This window comes from Nerophis lumbriciformis, linkage group LG02 (genome assembly GCF_033978685.3).
Source record: "Nerophis lumbriciformis linkage group LG02, RoL_Nlum_v2.1, whole genome shotgun sequence".
Taxonomy (NCBI): domain Eukaryota; kingdom Metazoa; phylum Chordata; class Actinopteri; order Syngnathiformes; family Syngnathidae; genus Nerophis; species Nerophis lumbriciformis.
The window spans coordinates 22,902,501-22,927,040 of NC_084549.2; the positions used below are offsets into that span (position 1 = coordinate 22,902,501).

A 24,540-nucleotide genomic window follows, 5' to 3' on the forward strand; every position below is an offset into this window, starting at 1 on the left:
AAGTAGCTCGTCTGTTGAAAAGTGTGAGCACACCTGCTCTAAAAGAACGGAGGAGGATTACATAGGTCACGGGTGTCCAAAGTACAGCCTGCACCCATTTGCGGCCCGCCGGCATCTTCAATTTGGTCCGCGAAACATCGTGGGTTATTAATGAGGAATCTGGCCGCAGGGAGATTTCAATTCATTTTTAAAGTCAATGTATTTGCTGCTGCTTTGTCGCCATCTTGTGGACAACATGAGTAATTCAGGTCTATGACCAATTAGCATGCTTTGAATGAAACCAAGTGCAGCATTTACTTATTTACCTGACCCAATGCAAACAACCTTCTCTAGTCATGGTGCAAAAAAAAATCGAACCAACAAAAATGCCAGCAGACATGGTCACACATTACACAATAATTATTTGTGGATACTATAAAAAAAACATCCCATGCACCACAAAAAAATTCACCCATTACAAAACATGATGGGAAAAATGCAAAACACTATCTCCACACATATCCATGTTTGGCGCATTTTAGCTGTTTGATATTTCTGAGTTATTATAAAGGTTGTCACGGAAGTAAACAAAATAGGAGTTCAACTTTCACATAATTTTAATATCCAATTATATTAATTATTAATTAGATATCCATTATATCAATATAATATGGACACACACACACATATATATATATATATATATATATATATATATATATATATATATATATATATATATATATATATATATATATATATATAGTTACTTTACATGCAGTCGGCTTTCAGCCCTCGGTCAAATTGTTTTAGCCCAATGCGGCCCCCAGGACAAAAACTATGGACACCCCTAACATAGGTCAACCTTTAAGGTTTAGCTACACAGGCTGGGTTTCAGGTCTTGCCCTGGTAAAAGATGGGTTTTATGGCTCAATAACACCAAAATACAAAAAAGTCTAAAGATATCTGCAGAATAAAATGTGACCCAGAGTGCATTCAGACTTGTCATGTTTGGCTTGGTAAAATTAACCCTGGTGACTTGGGTTAGTCGCTTTAACACTATTTGCGGTTGTTCAGGACCACAAACGCTTGGGGGGGGGGGGGGGGGGGGGGGGGTCACATGATCATAGCCTGGAGTTTTTGTAAAGGTTTGAAGATTGTTTTTCTTTCATTTAATTCAATAAGTAATAAATAGGTCTGTACTTATGTTAATAATCACAAAAAACTTTTATATTAATTATGAGCACACTTAGATTAAACATGCAGTTTATTTTGACCGTAAAAGCTCTATTATGTTAACCGCTAAACGGTCAATGATCAGCACAAAAATAAGTGAGGAGACTCCGACTGGTGTTTTTTACAGTAAAATGTATAGTGGTTTTTACAGCATATTACTGTAAATTGTAAAAAAAACAAAAAACTCTACCACTGATTTTTCACAGTAAAGTTATGTCATAAAATCTACAGTTGTTTTTACGATGTATTACTGTAAATGGAAAAACGGTACCACATTGTTTTTACAGTAAAAACTGACAGCTCAGTTGCCAAAAAAAAAAAAACAGTGGTACTGTTTTCCAATTAGAGTAATATGTTGGGAAAAAATACCTTGAATTTTACAATAAAATTCTAGTGAGTTGCCAGTTTTTTACTGTAAAATCTACAGATGTTTCAATTTTTTTTTTTTACATTGTACATGAAAAATATATAAATAATCAAATGCATAGGCAATTTTATATGTTACAAGCGGCACCTTTGATGACAGCCATAACCGCAATGTGGCCCTCATGGAAAACGAGTTTGACACCCCTGTCATAGCACAGAACTGTGGTGCATTCAAGGACCCCTTTTTTAAAGCTCTAAACAAAAGGCGTCAAAGACAGGAGGATTAGCCCCTGTTTGATGCACTAATAATAAACATTATAAGAGTAAATATAATATTATATAATCCAAACAATATTGATTGCACTTGTAATAAGTGTGTTGCAATTAATTCTTTGTAGTTTGTATAACAAACATTTTGTTTTTACATAAGTGATAAATCTTCCTTGTCTGTCCTTTAGGGGCCTGCTGGGGTTCCTGGACTCCCTGGGGTTACAGGTCGCACTGGGGAGCAGGTAAGAAGCACATGAACGTAAAAAACTTTCTTCAATACTTGGTTTTGTGGGAGTCACTGTTCTCTTTTACTTGCAGGGTCTAATGGGTCGGCCTGGTCCAGTGGGTCATACAGGAACTAAAGGAGATCAAGTAAAAAAATATATCAGAGCACTGTCTAACTGGAAATGTAGTGTCTTGTGGTTAGAAAATGTATGTATTTAATCAGATATCTAAGAATTATTTCTGGTTTGTAATCTTTAGGGAAATGAAGGGCCTCCAGGACGACCTGGGCTTCCAGGACCTCCAGTAAGATATATTTCTTTAAACTTCTCTCCAACAACTTAGTCATGCAAAGTTTTGGTTGGTTGAAAAAAAATATCAAATTAAGGCGGAATCACCAAAAATGATTCCCGGGCGCGGCCACCGCTGCTGCCCACTGCTCCCCTCACCTCCCAGGGGGTGATCAAGGGTGATGGGTCAAATGCAGAGAATAATTTCGCCACACCTAGTGTGTGTGTGACAATCATTGGTACTTTAACTTTAACTTTAATTTGCAAATTCGGGATATATTTTTTGCATTTATTTCAGATGGTAGAAAACCAGTTTGTTTGATGTAAAGACCTTATTTCAAGGAGTTTATGGTTATCGATGACCACCGTGCCAACCAAACATAGCATTTCTGACGTAAACGAAAGACAAAACGTAGAAGAGCTGGACAGAACAAATGGAAAGGAAGCAAGTCCGGGGACTGAACTAAATGTGTTGTATGTAATACCCAACAAACTTTTGCTCTCTTTATTTAGCATTTATTCCTGTCTGCAGCCCGTTTAGGGTGCAGAAGCTGAAAATCAATCAATCAATCAATCAAAGTTTATTTATATAGCCCTTAATCACAAGTGTCTCAAAGTGCTGCACAAGCCACAACTACATCCATTAGACCCCACAATAGGGCAAGAAAAAACTCAACCCATGGAGATACAATGAAACCCCCCCCCCCCCCGGGCGACCGGTGCAAAGGACATCGAGTGGATCTAGTTAATAGTGTGAGAGTCCAGTCCATAGTGGGGCCAGCAGGGGATCATCTTGAGTGGAGACAAGTCAGCAGCGCAGAGACGTCCCCAACTGATGCACAGATGAGTGGTCCACCCCGGGTCCAGACTTTGAACAGCTAGCGCTCTTCTGTGGTCACCTAATAACCTCTCTAGCAGGAGAGGGGGGCAGAGCAGAAACGAGACGGCAGATCGACTGGTCTAAAAGGGGGGTCTATTTAAAGGCTAGAGTATACAAATGAGTTTTAAGATGGGACTTAAATGCTTCTACTGAGGTAGCATCTCTAACTGTTACCAGCAGAGCATTCCAGAGTACTGGAGCCCGAATAGAAAACGCTCTATAGCCCGCAGACTGTTTTTGGGCTCTGGGAATCACTAATAAGTTGGTGTTCTTAGAATGCAGATTTCTTGCCGGGACATATGGTACAACACAATCAGCAAGATAGGATGGAGCTAGACTCTTTAGTATTTCCATTCTTTCTTTCTTTCTTTCTTTAGTTTATTTCGAACATGAACACACTTACAGTATAATACATCACACAATTTCATATCATTTCACTTTACATCGTGAGCGAAAAGGAGTAGGAAGAAGCGACGCTTATTTAATTCTACCCCTTTCCCACTTCAGAGCGTTTACAAATATATAGAACAGTGGTTCTCAACCTGGGTTCGATCGAACCCTAGGGCAGTGTTTTTCAACCACTGTGCCGCGGCACACTAGTGTGCCGTGAGATACAGTCTGGTGTGCCGTGGGAGATGATCTAATTTCACCTATTTGGGTTAGAAATATTTTTTGCAAACCAAAAATCCGCAAATGTGTTGTTGTTGAGTGTCTGTGCTGTCTGGAGATCGGCAGACTTACCACGTTATACTCTTCCATATCAGTAGGTGGCAGCAGGTAGCTAATTGCATCATAGATGTCGGAAACGGCGGGAGGCAGCGTGCAGGTAAAAAAGGTGTCTAATGCTTAAACCAAAAATAAACAAAAGGTGAGTGCCCCTAAGAAAAGGCATTGAAGCTTAGGGATGGCTATGCAGAATGAAACTAAAACTGAACTGGCTACAAAGTAAACAAAAACAGAATGCTGGACGACAGTAAAGACTTACTGTGGAGCAAAGACGGCGTCCACAAAGTACATCCGAACATGACACGACAATCAACAATGTCCCCACAAAGAAGGATAAAAACAACTGAAATATTCTTGATTGCTAAAACAAAGTAGGTGTCGGGAATAGCGGTCAAGGAAGACATGAAACTGCTACAGGAAAATACCAAAAAAAGAGAAAAAGCCACGAAAATAGGAGCGCAAGACAAGATGTAAAACACTACACACAGGAAAACAGCAAAAAAGTCCAAATAAGTCAGGGTGTGATGTGACAGGTCGTGACAGTACACCTACTTTGAGACAAGAGCTATATTGATGCACGCTTGGTTATGCTTTAAAGTCATATCCAACAATTGCGACAACGACTTTTTACTGTCAATATCAGCTGCTGGTGGTGTGCCTCCGCATTTTTTCAATGTAAAAAATGTGCCTTGGCTCAAAAAAGGTTGAAAAACACTGCCCTAGGGGTTCGGTGAGTCGGGCTCAGGGGTTCGGCGGAGGTCAAGACACACCCGACTCATCGTGTAAATAAAAAAACTTCTCCCTATCGGCGTATTACGGATACGGCAACAACAGAAGTCACGCTGATTTGCAGGTGTGTAATTTGTTGTGAGTTCAAGCACTGTGTTGGTTTTGTTGTTTGAGCAAGGTGATGTTCATGCACGGTTCATTTTGTGCACCAGTAAAAAAAACATGGTAACACTTTAGTATGGGGAACATATTCACCATTCATTAGTTGCTTATTAACATGCAAATTAGTAACATATTGGCTCTTAACTACCGTATTTTTCGGACTATAAGTCGCGGTTTTCTTCATAGTTTGGCTGCTGAGATGAGGGTAACCCTCCAGTGCGACTTATAAATGTTTTTTTCCTTCTTTATTATGCATTTTTGTCAGGTGTGACTTATACTCCGGTGCGACTTATACTCCGAAAAATACGGTAGTCATTATTAAGTACTTATTAATGCCTTATTCGGCATGGCCTTATTATAACCCTACCCCTCTAACCCTATCCCTAACCCTAACCAAATAACTCTAAATTAGAATAAGTCTTTGTTACTTAGAATATGTTCCCTAGTGTCCAAAACACTCTAAATTAAGTCTTTGTTACTTAGAATATGATCCCCATACTAAAGTGTTACCAAAAACATATAACTTTGTCTTGAATTTGAAAAAAAAACATTTTATTTTTCACTACAGAAGGGTTCGGTGAATGCGCATATGAAACTGGTGGGGTTCGATACCTCCAACAAGGTTAAGAACCACTGATATAAAATCATTTACTGACCTTTTTATATAATAAAATAACATCTGTGAATTAGTATACACAAGTTTTGTAATATGTAATTAATTCAGTCATTATTAACATACTGAGATGAAGAATATCTTATTTTCAATAAGGTTGAAAGTATTTCTCATAATTCTTCTTTGCACTTTGCAAGCACTATTATTTTGAACAACCTCTTAAACTGGATCATATCAGTACATTGTTTAACTTCTTTACTTAATCCATTCCATCATTTAATTCCACATACTGATATGCTAAAGGTTCTAAGTGTTGTACGTGCATACAAATGTTTTAAATTGGATTTTCCTCTAAGGTTATGTTTCTCCTCTTTAGTTGAGACGAATTAGGGGCAGATGATTCCCTACAGGCGACCACTGTTATTTCTCTCCACTATGAGAGTATTTAGCAGAGCACGGGAGTGAAAAATGACAAACAAGTACAAATACACTGACATTGGGGTAACCCGCACATTGGCATTGAACCATGTTTGCTGCGTGCGAAAGGCCAGTGAGTAAGCGCTTCCAAAGGCAAATCTATAATTCATCAGGCGTCCCCTTGAACCTGCCTTTCCTCCATGTATCCCCGCCCCACCTCCCCAAACACACACACACACACACACACACATACACTGGCCTCATAAAGTGCAGTCTGGGAGGACAGGGGATGGCTCAGTGGCCTGAAAAGGGCACGGGCATCCACTTGCCTCTAAATGAGCACCTTGACTCCCTTTCTATTTTAAAAGCTTTCAATTACAGATCTAAAAAAAAAAAAAAAAAAAACAGTGGATATCGAAATACTCCCCAAGAAACACCTCAATAGTTGTTCTCACTTTCTGAAATAGCACTATAGCTCATGGTTTATGAAGTCTACAGTTCTCACTCACCCCGTCTCATTGTGAAATCGCCAAATGAGCTATTGATCGCCCTTGTGTAGCGTTTAAGGGCTTAGCAGTAAATACCCGCCCGGGGCCTACTGTACTGACTCTTGATGCCTATGAATCTCAGGGAAGAAGGTCTGTGATTTACCGCTGCTTGTCTTTCAGGGTGCACCCTATGTGGAGGGCAATGGGATGAGCGGCCTGTACAAGCTGCAGGTAAAGACTTTAACTCATTGTCGTCGCGATACGGTGATGCATGGAGTGCATTGTGCGGGGCTATCAATCATATTGGCAGGAAAAGTCTGTGCCTGTGGTTAAAATTTCTCTGACCCGTATCGTGGATTAGAAAGCCATTAAGTCCAAATGATGTCTTTTCAGAGTGGTGGAGCTATTTTAGGACCCCCCGGAGCTCCTGGTGCTCCGGTAAGTATAATCAACGTTACGCCTGCGGAAAATCCTTCAAAGTGCACGGTGGAGAAGCATCAGCAGATAGACATGTTGGTGCCGGAGAGCCGCATAAAAAATAACCCTATCAGCCCTCCGGTGTTATCTTTGCTTCTGAGGCCCCTCATATCACACACGGTCACATTCATTGAGGGCCGCTGCTTGGAGGGTGAAGGCTAAGAGGCTTCCAGACTTCCAAACAGGTGCCTCTGACCTGCCCGGGGACACACAAAACATCAACGATTTGCAAACGGAAGCGGGAGTTCAGCTGAAATGACCTGCTTTGAAATTCCCTCTGCCCTGCTCTTCCTTATCAGGCAGTTTGTAATCTCATCAGGTTTAGGGAGACATCCAATCAAAGGCTCTGCAGTGAGCCTTCAACCATAACTGACACCTGAGGGCGGGCAACCAACCAAATAGGGTGCATGAAACACACGTAAATGTTGGAGCGTCTTCTCCCTGTGCTGCCTCCATCAATTGGCCACATTTCGAGTAACTTCATCCCTATCACTAGACAAGAATCGTATGCAGACCTTTTTTATTACATTTATTACATGCATAGTACAAACATGATTTACATGATGCAAGCATAGAAAGCTGCAATTAGTACCCAGTTGATATCAATTTGAAATCAGTAAAAAAAAAATCAAGCAGCAGATTATATCAACTAGCATCTCTCCAATGTACAAACCCTGTTTCCATATTAGTTGGGAAATTCTGCTAGATGTAAATATAAACGGAATACAATGATTTGCAAATCCTTTTCAACCCATATTTAATTGAATGCACTACAAAGACAAGATATTCAACACGCATTTGTTTTACACCAACAGCTGAGTAGCAGACCTGTCATTTTAAAGTGCATGCAGAGGTAGATAAAGCTGCTGGATGATGACCAGCAGCTACATATGTCAGAAGGTTGCCTACAGCCACAATGGCACTATATTTAGATTTTGCTTCAATTAGATACTCCAGTGGTTATGTGCTTTTGTACCCAGCGACTATTAGAGACTTAGTGATTATACCGATATTAATTGAAGAAATTACTAAAATTGATAAAACGTCGAGGTATACAATATGCTTCATTTATAATGTAACATTAGTACTACTGTATGTATACACACCATACATTTCACAGCTGCAGCATGCCATTTCAGACAATATTTCGGATTTTTGCGGGCGCAATTCTCACATTAATCTGTCCTTTTTTTTTTTTTATTTCAAGGGACCCAAAGGAGATGAAGGACTTGCAGTGAGTTTAAGCTTTTTTTTTCCCTATGAAATATCTATTGTTGAGTTGTTTTTCCCCCCCACAAAATACTGAAGTCAGTTTATTTTTATCAATGTGTGTAACTCTCCACTATATAACCAACATACCCTGAAGCCGACCAGGGCTGAACTCCAGCACACAAATACACACACACACAAAAAAAACGCTCATGTCTCGTGCAAATATGAAATAGTAGCACCACATTTTCTGGCCTCGTAGGAAGCCATGAATCTTCTCTGCTCTTCAAATGCTCACCCGCCCAACCAACCCGTGATGCCTAAAAACAATACACACACACACACGCACACACAAGTGGAAACAAGTCAATGCTTCTACCATCCACTAGAATTCTTTATCCTCACCAGGCCAATTTTCGATTTTATTGTTTTGTTGCCGGGTGATTTTTCACCAGGATGTTAATTTGACATTTTAATAAATTGTGTGAGCAGCTCCAGCGTACTGTGGTGGAATTGCCTCAATCCGTCTCACAGCTGATCCCACCCTGGCTGCTCCGTTCTCCCCGTAACCACGTTCCCTTATTCGTGACAATCTACATGTGTGACAATTACGCGCGCCATCCATCTATGTCAGCGCCCGGTGCCCCTCTTTTCCACATAATGGCATTTTTTTCATGGCAGCTTGACCAAAATGAGCTCACTGGAGGCCAGTTCTAGTTCATGCACAAAGCAAGCCTGATTGGACGGCTCTTCTTCCATCTCATCGCGTGACAGCACATGTCATTGATCATATAATATCATGCAGTGAGCCTGAAGTATCGTCCCCTCAGGATCATCTTTATATTGACGCGTGATGACATGTATTAATGCCCCACTGAGTGTGTAGAGTGCAGGGATCGAAACGTGTGATGTCTTGTTTCGTGCAGATTTTAATAAACGGGTGATGTTCTAACTATGACTGACAGCCATAAAGTAACAGCTTCCAAGACCTCATCACCTGACTTTAAGACACAGCGAGACACAAATTGCAAAGGGCTAATATTAGTCTTCACCAAAAATGTTAGTTTTTTTTGTCTTTACTCACTAGATTGTGTGTTTTCTTCACTTGTAGGGGGATCCAGGGCTTATGGGATTACCTGGGCTTGAAGGACTACCTGGTGCTAAGGTAAGCAAAAACAACATAAGTCCTTTATTGAATTAAAAATCACTGCTCTGTAATAATTGTAACATATATACAATATATAGTAGGAAGCGTGGCCCCATTCGACATAATTTACCTGACACATGAAACATGGCAAATTGGGTGAGGGGGGTGCCCTATCCACCTTAGCCGGCAGATAGTATTAGAGTAGTGGTTCTCAAATGGGGGTACTTGAAGGTATGCCAAGGGGTACGTGAGATTTTTTTTAAATATTCTAAAAATTGCAACAATTCAAAAATCCTTTATAAGTATATTTATTGAATAATACTTCAACAAAATATGAATGTAAGTTCATAAACTGAACATCAAATCAAGTAGGCTATTCCATTCATTACAATGCAACAATGCAATATTCAGTGTTGACAGCTAGATTTTTTGTGGACATGTTCCATAAATATTGATGTTAAAGATTTCTTTTTTTGTGAAGAAATGTTTAGAAATAAGTTCATCAATCCCCAAAGAGGGCACTTTAAGTTGATGATTACTTCTATGTGTAGACATCTTTATTTATAATTGAATCATTTGTTTATTTTTCAACACGTTTTTAGTTATTTTTATATCTTTTTTTCCAAATTGTTCAAGAAAGACCACTACAAATGAGCAATATTTTGCACTGTTATACAATTTAATAAATCAGAAACTGATGACATAGTGCTGTATTTTACTTCTTTATCCCTTTTTTTCAACCAAAAAATGCTTTGCTCTGATTAGGGGGTACTTGAATTAAAAACAATTTCACAGGGGGTACATCACTGAAAAAAGGTTGAGAATCACTGTATTAGAGTGTTGAATATCCTAAATTCCAACTTTGACCACAGCGCCCGTTGCTATGTAAAGTGGCGCTTTCCCTCATTTTCAGGAGACTGCATTGCAAAATGATTAATCTGTTTCTCGAGATCCACCCAAGAATGGGGCCATATGTTGACTTTTTAATTTGTTGGATGGATATTGCCTGGTGACCAAAGACGATGTTAACGGACGTAAACCAAATCTTTTGTGTCGTCTCTCCTCCAAAAACATGCACCTGGGGATAGGTTGATTGGCAACACTAAATTGGCCCTAGTGTGTGAATGTGAGTGTGAATGTTGTCTGTCTATCTGTGTTGGCCCTGTGATGAGGTGGCGACTTGTCCAGGGTGTACTACGCCTTCTGCCCGAGTGCAGCTGGGATAGGCTCCAGCACCCCGCGCAACCCCGAAAGGGACAAGCAGTAGAAAATAGGATATACCGTATTTTTCGGACTATAAGTCGCAGTTTTTTTTATAGTTTGGCCGTGCTCCAGTGCGACTTATATATGTTTTTTTCTTTTTTTATTATGCATTTTCGGCAGGTGCGACTTATACTCCGGTGCGACTTATACTCCGAAAAATGCGGTACTAGGGGTTGCAAACATTGTGGCCCTCTTTTTAATGTCATAGTTTAGTGTAGTGTAGTGAAGTGAATTATATTTATATAGCGCTTTTCTCTAGTGACTAAAAGCGCTTTTACATAGTGAAACTCAATATCTAAGTTACATTTAAACCAGTGTAGGTGGCACTGGGAGCAGGTGGGTAAAGTGTCTTGCCCAAGGACACAACGGCAGTAACTAGGATGGCGGAAGCGGGAATTGAACCCGGAACCCTCAAGTTGCTGGCACGGCCACTCCACCATCCGAGCTTTGCCGCTACGGTGTAATTGTGGCCTGCACACCCTGGTTGGCTATAGTTAAATATATGATTGCAATCTTGAATTCTACTAGAAAGAACACTAACTACTATAACAATGCACACCCAAAAATGACAGCACAACAAACCCAACAACACTTTTCCACCAAAAGTTCCGGGAAATATAAGTTCCTGTAAACCTGTGTGGTTTGAATTTCCTTTTTTTTTTTTCCTTTTTTTTTTTATTGACATCCAGCATCAGACATTCCTATCCATTACATTATATTCACATTAATCATATATCTATTGTCTGCCCTAAATGTCAAAATATTTTTGTTTATATCCCACCCATACTACTCATCCCCCCCAAAAAAGAAAGAAACAACAAAAAAAACAAAGTAATATCTACAAATACATCAATTAAATAAACAAAGAGAAGAAAAAAAAAAGAAAGAGAAAAATAAATAATAATACATTAATAATAATAGTAATCAGAAATAAAATAAAATATAAAAAGATACCTATATATATATATATATATATATATATACCCACACATACATATATATATAAATATATAAATACATATATATACATACATACATATACACTTGTAGGGAGTAATCCCCTTTTTTTTTCTTTTTTTTTTTTTTTTTGCAATACAATCACTAATTCGAAAAATTAAAGTGAGGTTTATAGGGCGTGACATAGTTGACCCAATTTTCCCAGTATGAAGTAAATTTCTCCAATTTATAATTAATGAAGGCGGTTATCTTCTCCATTTTATATGTCTATTGTTGTTTCCATCCATTGCTTAAAAGTTGGGCTCTCCTGGGATATCCATTTCCTAGTAATGGTCTTTTTACAAGCCACCAGTAGGATATTCATTAAGTGTTTATCTTTCTTCAGCCAGTCCTGAGGTACATGTCCAAAAAACTAATTTTTACTTTTGAGGGGTATTTCACGTTTGAAAATATCCTGTAGAGCTTGGTGTATCTCTTTCCAATAGTCCTTTATGGTGGAGCAGTCCCAGAAAACATGGTAGTGATTTGCATTTGAATTCCCACAATTTCTCCAGCAGGCAGGGGAGTTTGAATTTCAACCACAAATTTACAGTGTAGGGTAGTTTATACAAATCAGGCTGATACATAGTATATTTCTACATTGATACCACCATGTAAATAAACAGCCAATAGCAGGTCATATTTTTTTCTTAAATTTGAGTACCGTATTTTTCGGACTATAAGTCACAGTTTTTTTCATAGTTTGGAGTGCGACTTATACTCAGGAGCGACTTATGTGTGAAATTATTAACACATTAGCGTAAAATATCAAATAATATTATTTAGCTTATTCACGTAAGAGACTAGACGTATAAGATTTCATGGGATTTAGCGATTAGGAGTGACAGATTGTTTGGTAAACGTATAGCATGTTCTATATGTTATAGTTATTTGAATGACTCTTACCATAATATGTTACGTTAACATACCAGGCACGTTCTCAGTTGGTTATTTATGCGTCATATAACGTACACTTATTCAGCCTGTTGTTCACTATTCTTTATTTATTTTAAATTGCCTTTCAAATGTCTATTCTTGGTGTTGGGTTTTATCAAATAAATTTCCCCAAAAAATGCGACTTATACTCCAGTGCGACTTATATATGTCTTTACCCCTTCTTTATTATGTATTTTCGGCAGGTGCGACTTATACTCCGGTGCGACTAATACTCCGAAAAATGCGGTAAATAAAATACAGAGCAATGAGACACAAATCTATCCATTCATCCATTTCTACCGCTTGTCCCTCTCGGGGTCAAGGGGGGTGCTGGTGCCTATCCCAGCTGCAATCAAGGCAGAAGGCGGGGTATACCCTGGACAAGTCGCCACCTCATCGCAGGGCCAACACAGATAGACAACATTCACACTCACATTCACACACAAGGGCCAATTTAGTGTTGCCAATCAGCCTATCCCCAGGTGAATCGACATGATTTAAAAACAAAGTGTTCTGAATTTTACACTAAAAGTCAGGCTTTTGTCTACAGTGTCCAACAGTCAGAAAGATGAAAATGATGAATTCATGAAGGTCAGATGAGGCCTTATAGTCCATTTCAAATATAAATACTAATACATAAATAATAAATGTCAGCATTTATCTAACATTGACAACACAAACACGTTAGATTTAGTCCCATAGCGGTATATTTTGAAGCAAAATTTGCCAGCGAGTCTTCTAACTCATCTTTGCACTGGTGTATGCATTGAGCTGATCACTGACAGTATAACAATCCACGCCGCCTTTCAGGTTACCATCCGCTGATTGATTTGTGGGATATTTTTTTTGATTATTCGCATGCATTAACTTGTCAAATTCGACAGTCCTAAAAAAATTAACAGTTGCAAATATTGTCTAAGTAATATCTCTCAAGACAATATCTTACCAAATCTCGCCACAATTTTCAGACCATTTTCAGACAAAAGATCTCCATTTACTATAAAAATGTACTTTAACTATGCATGATTTTGAGCTTGACTTCTAGGTCCAGTTAGTGCTGCTCCTTTTAAGCGAAGTTCAGTCCACATTTCCAAGCTCGGTTACTGTAGCAACAAACGTCTCACATGCGAGGGCCTGAAAGTAGAAAGCTACTAGTCATTGGACAGATGATAACTATATAGAGATGTCCGATAATATCGGCCTGCCGATATTATCGACCGATAAATGCGTTAAAATGTAATATCGGGAATTATCTGTATCGTTTTTTTTATTATCGGTATCGGGGTTTTTTTGTTTGTTTGTTTTTTTTATTAAATCAACATAAAAAACACAAGATACACTTACAATTAGTGCACCAACCCAAAAAAACTCCCTCCCCCATTTACACTCATTCACACAAAAGGGTTGTTTCTTTCTGTTATTAATATTCTGGTTCCTACATTATATATCAATATACCGTATTTTTCGGACTATGAGTCACAGTTTTTTTCATAGTTTGGCCGGGCTCCAGTGCGATTTATATATGTTTTTTTCCTTCTTTATTATGCATTTTCGGCAGGTGCGACTTATACTCCGGGGCGACTTATACTCCGAAAAATACGGTATATCGATACAGTCTGCAAGGGATACAGTCCGTAAGCACACATGATTGTGCGTGCTGCTGGTCCACTAATAGTACTAACCTTTAACAGTTAATTTGACTCATTTTCATTAATTACTAGTTTCAATGTAACTGTTTTTATATTGTTTTACTTTCTTTTTTTATTCAAGAAAATGTTTTTAATTTATCTTATTTTATTTTTTAAATTTTTTTAAAAAGTACTTTACCTTCACCATACCTGGTTGTCCAATATAGGCATAATAATGTGTTAATTCCACGACTGTATATATCGGTTGATATCGGTATCGGTAATTAAAGAATTGGACAATATCGGATATCGGCAAAAAGCCATTATCGGACATCCCTATAACTATAGGTAAATAGCAATATAAAATGGTGGTCTTGTATTTTCCTCACTGCTTAGTAGTTAACATATGTCCAATATTGTTATTTTTATTAGAGTTATTGCAATTTACAATTGTGGCGACCACAGGGGCCGACTATCGTCAAAGTGTTCTGGGATGATCAATGGTACCTGTCAGCCGAAATCTTGTATTAGTCTTGATTATTGTCAAGTCCACATCACGTACATTAAATTTTCCAGCTTCAACGTCTTAGAAGTTCTTTCATCAGGCTAATTATTTTTGCTCATTATGTTGGTTGAGAGTGTCTGACTATGGCGAGGAGGTGGAACATCTTACTTAGGGTCTTATCCTGGAAAAACACATCCTTAAGGGGAATGCTGTCAAAGGAGCGAATGCTAAGTGTGAGTGGTTTTGCTCATCTATTTTTGGGATTATGAATAGAAATTATTGTTGCTTTCAAGTGCCTCGATGTTCTTGGCCATGAGAAGTCAATGCATCTCCATTTCGTAACTTGACAATTTACTGAATACATTCTGTGTGTAGAGTGGCTGACATTATTTCAATGTTTCTTGCAGGGTGACGTCGGTCTGTCTGGTCCACCTGGAACATCAGGTCCTCTAGTAAGTTGTTCAGTTATTATAATAACAAATATGACACTGCTGAACACTACAGGTACATTAGAGTAGGGTTGTCAAAACCTTTTCCACTGAGGACAATGCATTAAAAAAGAACAAATTGCAAGGGCTATTTTGATATATTTAATTTTCAAAGGCAATACAATATAGAGATTTATTTTTAAAGGACCAAAAAAACAGCATGCATGTCAGCTTGGTGTTTTTATTAGGGGTGCATGATTATTATTGGCATACTTGCCAACCCTCCCGAATTTTCCGGGAGACTCCCGAAATTCAGCGCCTCTCCCGAAAACCTCCCGGGACAAATATTCTCCCAAAAAACTCCCGATTTTCAGCCGGAGCTGGAGGCCACGCCCCCTCCAGCTCCATGCAGACCTGAGTGAGGACAGCCTTATTTTATGACGGAAGGACCACAGGGTGACAAGAACTAAATCATCCAGACTAGAGATAAATTGTATTATTATGTTTATTTTACCTAAAAATAAATATATTTAATAATTAAAAAAAAAAAAAAACTAAATACATTTTTACTATATTTTGCTAAAAACATCAAAATTAATTGTATTTTTATTTGTATTTTTTCTGACTCCTTATTACATCCAGCCATAGAATTATACATTAAAATAAACATATTGGAAATAATTAATTTTAAATTATCATAATAATTCATTTAAAATGACCATATTTAATTATTAAAATAATTGCTTGTTTATCAACAACTTTAGCATTTTATTCATTACATTTTGAAGCTCTCAGAAGCCAAGTTATGTTATATTCCTTAAGATTTATTTATGCAAGTTTGAAGTATCAATTATCTAAACACAGTTTTGTTTGCATATTTTCAGGATATATATATATATATATGTATATGTATGTATGTATGTATGAATGTATGTATGTATGTATGTATGTATGTATATGTATGTATGTATGTATGTATGTATATGTATGTATGTATATGTATGTATATATATATGTTTGAAATACTTGACTTGGTGAATTCTAGCTGTCAATATACTCCTCCTCTCTTAACCACGCCCCCGCCTTCAACCACGCCCCCGTCCCACCCCCGACCACGCCCCCCACCTCCCGAAATCGGAGGTCTCAAAGTTGGCAAGTATGATTATTGGACAGATAATAATTCAAGTTAAAGTACCTATGATTGTCACACACACACTAGGTGTGGCGAAATTATTCTCTGCATTTGACCCATCACCCTTGATCACCCCCTGGGAGGTGAGGGGAGCAGTGAGCAGCTGCAGTGGCCGCCCCCGGGAATCATTTTTGGTGATTTAAAGAGATTTAAATCATATAACAAACACCTCCCCCCTCCCGTCCATATAACCCGCCAATACAACTCAAACACCTGCACAACACACTCAATCCCACAGCCCAAAGTACCGTTCACCTCCCCAAAGTTCATACAGTACATATATTTCCCCAATGTCCCCAAAGTTACGTACGTGACATGCACATAGCGGCACGCACGTACGGGCAAGCGATCAAATGTTTGGAAGCCGCAGCTGCATGCGTACTCACGGTACCGCGTCTGCATATCCAACTCAAAGTCCTCCTGGTAAGAGTCTCTGTTGTCCCAGTTCTCCACAGGCCAATGCTAAAGCTTGACTGTCATCTTTCGGGAATGTAAACAATGAAACACCGGCTGTGTTTGTGTTGTTGCTGCAGTCGGCCGCAATACACCGCTTCCCACCTACAGCTTTCTTCTTTGCTGTCTCCATTGTTCATTGAACAAATTGCAAAAGATTCACCAACACAGATGTCCAGAATACTGTGGAATTTTGCGATGAAAACAGACGACTTAATAGCTGGCCACCATGCTGTCCCAAAATGTCCTCTACAATCCGCGACGTCAAGCGCTGACGTCATCATACCGAGACGTTTTCAGCAGGATATTTCGCGCAAAATTTAAAATTGCACTTTAGTAAGCTAACCAGGCCGTATTGGCATGTGTTGCAATGTTAAGATTTCATCATTGATATATAAACTATCAGACTGCGTGGTCGGTAGTAGTGGGTTTCAGTAGGCCTTTAACGTAACACATTGGTTTGACAATTGTCTGTATTTTTCACAATTACAAAGTTCATGTAATACAAATTTTTACCGGCCTGAATAAAATGATTGTTGTTTACGGCGGTCACTCACAAAGTCACATCAACACATACAAAAGCAGTCCATGAGAAGCAACAAACAATTTGCAGTCATGTTGTTGTTATGATAGAACATACATTTAATGACAGCTAACGCTAGCTATCCAAATTGCTATTATTAGCTAACAACACCAAAAGCTAATGCACGTGTGTCACGTACACACATAATTACGTCATTATGTACGAGAAGAGGGCAGAATATACAGTGTCAAACACATTGGAAAGTTAGCGCCCTCTAAGCATTTGTGTAAATGTTGCAAACAGCCCCTTTTAGTGTTTACCATACCATACCATACCAACTTTATTTATGAAGTCCTCAATGCAGGGAAAATTTGTGAATGTTTTCTTCTCACGCTTAAGTAAAAATTAGTCCTTGTTTATTAGCAATAAGTTTTCAAAGAAGTCATGCAAAACAGGTAAATGTGTATTCATACAATAGATACAAAATGAGTTGAGCAAATGTGAATGGTATCTACATTATTCACATCCAAAGTCTGTTTGATGCTTGCAAGCCATAATCCGTTTTAGACAACCGTTCTGTCTGCACTCCCTGTGTTTCACAACTTTGTGCAGTAGTAGTACTGTTATTGTTTTTATTGGTTTGCTCAATTCAGCCACAAAAAACAATGCAAAATTTAACCATTTAGCTTTAGCAGAGACGCAAAGAGTCCCTTTCACAGACAATACATTGTTGTGCTTTCCTCTACCATTGCTAACGTTCTGCTTGTTGTTACATGACAACACTTGATATGAAGCACACTGCACCTTTTGCAATAAAACATTTCTATGGCTATTTAGTTAGTTTAACCATTTTGTTTTCCAATGTGAAAGAGCAGTGAAAAATGTCATATACCGTACTTTCCAGACTATAAGGTGCACTTAAAATCTTTTTTTTTTCCTCAAAACTCGACAGTGCGCATTATAACCCGGTGCACCTAATGTACGGAATAATTCTGGTTTTGCTTACCGACCTCAAAGCAATTGTACATGGTCTAATGATAAGTGTGACCAGTAGATGGCAGTCAAACATAAGAGATACGTGTAGACTGCAATATAATGGTAATATGACTCAAGTAAACAACACCAACATTCTATATCTTCCATTGAAAATATAGAACATTACACACAGCGCTCAAAAATCTATCAAAATGTTTTAGTACAACTTTGGTAAGCTATGAAACCGCACCGCTTGATGGATTGTCTGTGCATTAAACATACACGTTTTATTATGGTGTGTGTATAAGGTAAGACATTATCTGGCGTTTTGTTTCGCAATATTATGCAAAGGAAACTTTTCTTACTTTCTGGTACCTGCTGATCTGTATTTGGGATCTGCATAAAGCCTAAAAAATCGCGCGTGCCCGCCTTTGTGCCGACGCCGTAGTAAATAAGCTTCTTCTTTTTCTCTATCTTGTTATGGGACATTCATCCTCCACTGTTGCCATTTCTAATATAAAATAGTGTAAAGTTATTACTTATATCAGTCAGTAAACTCGCCATGAAAGCCCTAAAACATACCGGTATAGTGAGTTTACATTATTCACCCAAGGAACTTTAGTTATTAGAGAGTTCCGGTCGGACGTTTTTTCACGGGACACTTGTTGTTTCCGGATGAGAAGATGCTGCTCCGTTACTGATTTAAGTAAAGTCTGAATGTCATTAAAACAGTTAGCTCTGTCTTTTGACACTTCTTCCACTCCCGTCCTTGCACGCTACACTGCTACAACAAAGATGACGGGGAGAAGACGCTGTCGAAGGTGAGCCACGTAAATAAGACCGCCCACAAAACGGCGCATCCGGAAGCGACTGTCAGAAAGCGGCTTGAAAATTATCTGTAAAACATAATCTATGCAACATTTTGACCAAAGAACCACCATTACATGTTATGTAGACCACAAGGAAATGTTTTCAATTTAGAAAAAAAATATATATATAATATGACTCCTTTAATGCGCCCTATAATCTTTAATGCGCCTTATATATGAAAAAGATCAAAAATAGACCATTAATCGGCAGTGCTCCTTATAATCTGGTGCACCCTATGGTCCGGAAAATACGCTACTTACAATTCATTCTGGCCCTCTAATTTTCCCTTATGTCTTTCTACTTTTTTGTCCATACAGATATGAAATGGTCTTAAATTATATTCATTATGGTCTCAAAAAAGTCTTAAATATGACTTGTTGAAACCTGCAGAGAAACCCTAAGCAAAGCAATCTACTCAGTGGCCTAGTGGTTAGAGTGTCCGCCCTGAGATCGGTAGGTTGTGAGTTCAAACCCGGCCCAGTCATACCAAAGACTATAAAAAAATCGGACCCATTACCTCCCTGCTTGATACTCAGCATCAAGGGTTGGAATTGGGGGTTAAATGATTCCCGGGTGGGGCCACCGCTGCTGCTCACTGCTCCCCTCACCTCCCAGGGGGTGATCAAGGGTGACGGGACTTTAACTTTAACTTACTACAACAACTATAAACAATCTTATTCCAGCTCTCGAACTAGTGCTCATTGAATCGTGCACGTCTACCTAAAATCGAGACCAGTGTGTTCTGGCCAACTCATTTCTCAGCCTGATCAACTGTGTTGTCCCAAGGTTCCACAACACTACACATGATAATTACCAGCCCAGACATAAACCTGTGGTGTCTTGGTGCTCTGCAGCAATAGAAGACAGCTTGCTTGTATTATAAATGAGCTGTGGAGGTGCTCTAGATATGACACCATTGAGGGTCTGTCAAACACTGACTGTTCCCTTCTTTTGCCTTTTGATTGACAGGGGAAGCCCGGCCCACGGGGAGAACCAGGGATCCCAGGAGAACCGGTGAGCGGCAGCCTCTGGTTCCCTTTGAGCTGTCAATCCGCTCGTCATTCCTTTATCACCGCCGACTGACACGTTGGCTCGTCTCTCTTCTCTGACAGGGTGAGAGGGGGCCACTCGGGGAGACAGGATTCCCGGGACCCGAGGGACCCCAAGGTGTTGCTGTAAGCATCCACATGTATTTGGTTGTCCTTCTAATCATAGCTACATGTTCCCACAACCCCTTAGCAGCAGGTCCAGGCCTAAACAAACACCCTCTGAAGGTTCTCTTCCAACAAGTGCATGACACCAGGGCCACATGGCCAAATACATCCCTCCATGTACAAACCCCGTTTCCATATAAGTTGGGAAATTGTGTTAGATGTAAATATAAACGGAATACAATGATTTGCAAATCCTTTTCAACCCATATTCAATTGAATGCACTACAAAGACAAGATATTTGATGTTCAAGCTCATAAACCTTTTTTTTTTTTTGCAAATAATAATTAACTTAGAATTTCATGGCTGCAACACGTGCCAAAGTAGTTGGGAAAGGGCATGTTCACCACTGTGTTACATGGCCTTTCCTTTTAACAAATCTCAGTAAACGTTTGGGAACTGAGGAGACACATTTTTTAAGCTTCTCAGGTGGAATTCTTTCCCATTCTTGCTTGATGTACAGCTTAAGTTGTTCAACAGTCCGGGGGTCTCCGTTGTGGTATTTTAGGCTTCATAATGCGCCACACATTTTCAATGGGAGACAGGTCTGGACTACAGGCAGGCCAGTCTAGTACCCGCACTCTTTTACTATGAAGCCACGTTGATGTAACACGTGGCTTGGCATTGTCTTGCTGAAATAAGCAGGGGCGTCCATGGTAACGTTGCTTGGATGGCAACATATGTTGCTCCAAAACCTGTATGTACCTTTCAGCATTAATGGCGCCTTCACAGATCTGTAAGTTACCCATGTCTTGGGCACTAATATACCCCCATACCATCACAGATGCCGGCTTTTCAACTTTGCGCCGGATGGTTCTTTTCCTCTTTGGTCCGGAGGACACGACGTCCACAGTTTCCAAAAACAATTTGAAATATGGACTCGTCAGACCACAGAACACTTTTCCACTTTGTATCAGTCCATCTTAGATGAGCTCAGGCCCAGCGAAGCCGACGGCGTTTCTGGGTGTTGTTGATAAACGGTTTCCGCCTTGCATAGGAGAGTTTTAAGTTAAAGTTAAAGTTAAAGTCCCAATGATTGTCACACACACACGAGGTGTGGTGAAATTTGTCCTCTGCATTTGACCCATCCCCTTGATCACCCCCTGGGAGGTGAGGGGAGCAGTGGGCAGCAGCGGTGCTGCGCCCGGGAATCATTTTTGGCGATTTAACCCCCAATTCCAACCCTTGATGCTGAGTGCCAAGCAGGGACGTAATGGGTCCCATTTTTATAGTCTTTGGTATGACTCGGCCGGGGTTTGAACTCACAACCTACCGATCTCAGGGCGGACACTCTAACCACTAGGCCACTGAGTAGGTGGCCTAGTAACCTGTAACTTGCACTTACAGATGTAGCGACCAACTGTAGTTACTGACAGTGGGTTTCTGAAGTGATCCTGAGCCCATGTGGTGATATCCTTTACACACTGATGTCGCTTGTTGATGCAGTACAGCCTAAAGGAATCGAAGGTCACGGGCTTAGCTGCTTACGTGCAGTGATTTCTCCAGATTCTCTGAACCCTTTGATGATATTACGGACCGTAGATGGTGAAATCCCTAAATTCCTTGCAATAGCTGGTTGAGAAAGGTTTTTCTTAAACTGTTCAACAATTTGCTCACGCATTTGTTGACAAAGTGGTGACCATCGCCCCATCCTTGTTTGTGAATGACTGAGCATTTCATGGAATCTACTTTTATACCCAATCATGGCACCCACCTGTTCCCAATTAGCATGCACACCTGTGGGATGTTCCAAATAAGTGTTTGATGAGCATTCCTCAACTTTATCAGTATTTAGTGCCACCTTTCCCAACTTCTTTGTCACGTGTTGCTGGCATCAAATTCTAAAGTTAATGATTATTTGCAAAAAAACCAAAATGTTTATCAGTTTGAACATCAAATATGTTGTCTTTGTAGCATATTCAACTGAATATGGGTTGAAAATGACTTGCAAATCATTGTATTCCGTTTATATTTACATCTAACACAATTTCCCAACTCATATGGAAACGGGGTTTGTAATTACCATGAAAGATGGTTTCTGTAATTCCCGAGCACAATGGAACGGTGTTCGCACAAGCAATCAGCGTCATTGAGATATCTCATTAAGTGTGGAGATTAGCAGGGGTGCGGCGGCGCCGATCCACTCCAAAAGAGCTGATACAAAATGTCTTTTGTTTGTTGCGCTCCTTTGAGCAGGGCAGGCCTGGGAAGGATGGAACTCCTGGATACAAGGTGAGTTGTGCGTATGCCGCCAAAATCCCCTTATAGAAAGTGCTTCACTGTACATCCAAGGAGGCGCGGCGAGATGGCACAGCAGATTTTTATCCCTTTCAAGCTACCTGAGTGCATTAGACCAATTTGCATACAGTGTTTGGCATTTTAATGATTTAGCTAAACGGAAGCCTGCAGATGTAGGACTTTGTTGACTTTCGGTCTTTTAACTCCAATTAAACAGCTCGTGCTCGCAGGCAATTATGAAATGTTTTTTTTAAGGGAGGGAAGAAGAAAATTCCTTTTGATAACCCATCAAATTCATTACACAATTTCCTAAATAATCAGAGAGAATAGGCATGCAACATGCACATTTTCTCTTTGATTTATATGTCACCTAACACCCTAATGACTGCCCCAGTAGTTTATTGTCTTCCCCTTATTATTAGTTAATATTCCTGCAGGAAAATCTCAGCCTTGCACTGCACCTTCTTGTTATATCACTCCGATGGCTTGTTTGGTAGGGAAACAGTGCCATCTAGCAGGTGGCGTTGCTCCTCTGCCTCCATCCCTTAGACCTGTGCTTCATTGTAAATCACTTGGAAGCACACATCAGTGAGCAGGAAGATAGATTTAAAACTCTCATCAGGCATAGTAAGTGGTGCAGATTAAACAAGGTAAGGGGAGTGTTGCCCCATTTACAAAAAAAAATGACTTCTGTGTTGCTTCCGTAATCCAACTGGAAATGGATATAAAGATGCTCCTGTGGGTGTTGCAGTTGAGAGTGCAAGAGGGAAAGCAATGGGGGGTGACAGGGAGGGGTAGCAAGACACAAAATGTTGTGACATGAAGCTTGAGAGCTCCACTTGGTAGTTTCTATCTCAGCACCCTGCATAATATACAGTACAGTAACGCAGGGGTGATGCAGAGGAGGTGTGACATTGCACAAGGTGAAAGACTGCAGGATGCTTTTAGACAAACATGCCTGAGGTGAGTAATAAGCAATAAAAGCCACATGTCTCAAAAGTATAAAAATATATTGGATTTTTCAGCACACACAGTAAATATGATGCATGTGCACATTTTGATCACAGAAAATTGTCTGTTTTACTGTATGTTGGCGTAAAAAAATGTTCTATTGCTTTTTAAAGGGAGATCCAGGTAGAGCGGGTGACAGAGGATCCAAAGGGGAACGTGTAAGTAGCCAGATTAATCTAAAAACTAAGCTTACTGAATATGGATGAAATGAATCTTGCTGCATACTGGATTGCTACCGTATTTGTCGTATTATAAGTCGCACTGGCATATAAACCGCATTTACTAAATTTTTGAGAAAAAAAAAATGTTTTCATATATTTGCTGCCGCAAATATATACCGATCCATTGCGAAATAAGATATTCACAAAAGATGTTCGATAAATGCGTTAAAATGTAATATCGGAAATTATCGGTATCGTTTTTTTATTATCAGTATCGTTTTTTTGTTTTGTTTTTTTGTTTTTTATTAATTCAACATAAAAAAACACAAGATACACTTACAATTAATACACCAACCCAAAAAACCTTCCTCCCCCATTTACACTCATTCACACTCATTCACACAAAAGGGTTGTTTTTTTCTGTTATTAATATTCTGATTCCTACATTATATATCAATATATATCAATACAGTCTGCAAGGGATACAGTCCGTAAGCACACATGATTGTGCGTGCTGCTGGTCCACTAATAGTACTAACCTTTAACAGTTAATTTTACTAATTTTCATTAATTACTAGTTTCAATGTAACTGTTTTTATATTGTTTTACTTTCTTTTTTTATTCAAGAAAATGTTTTTAATTTATTTATCTTATTTTATTTTATTATTATTTTTTAAAAGTACCTTATCTTCACCATACCTGGTTGTCCAAATTAGGCATAATAATGTGTTAATTCCACGACTGTATATATCGGTTGATATCGGTATCGGTAATTAAAGAGTTGGACAATATCGGAATATCGGATATTGGCAAAAAGCCATTATCGGACATCCCTAATATTCACATAAATGTTTATTTACATACCTTAATTGTTTCCAAATAGTGCCTGTCACACAGCGGTAACACGGCTGATCAAACAAAGCTGAATAGTCATTGGT

The 24,540-nt window shown here is 39.2% G+C and overlaps 1 protein-coding gene across 2 annotated transcripts in view; it reads left to right on the plus strand.

Annotated features, from left to right (window-relative positions):
- Positions 1-24,540, plus strand: part of LOC133605530 (uncharacterized) — a 345,893-nt gene that overhangs the window by 284,007 nt on the left and 37,346 nt on the right. For both annotated transcript variants that reach the window (XM_061958830.1, XM_061958831.1), the window contains exons 34-45: positions 2,040-2,093; positions 2,170-2,223; positions 2,335-2,379; positions 6,559-6,609; positions 6,772-6,816; positions 8,063-8,089; positions 9,176-9,229; positions 14,947-14,991; positions 19,950-19,994; positions 20,093-20,155; positions 22,389-22,424; positions 23,555-23,599. In XM_061958830.1, the coding sequence (XP_061814814.1) occupies positions 2,040-2,093; positions 2,170-2,223; positions 2,335-2,379; positions 6,559-6,609; positions 6,772-6,816; positions 8,063-8,089; positions 9,176-9,229; positions 14,947-14,991; positions 19,950-19,994; positions 20,093-20,155; positions 22,389-22,424; positions 23,555-23,599 (564 nt within the window). The remainder of the gene's footprint in view (positions 1-2,039; positions 2,094-2,169; positions 2,224-2,334; positions 2,380-6,558; positions 6,610-6,771; positions 6,817-8,062; positions 8,090-9,175; positions 9,230-14,946; positions 14,992-19,949; positions 19,995-20,092; positions 20,156-22,388; positions 22,425-23,554; positions 23,600-24,540) is intronic.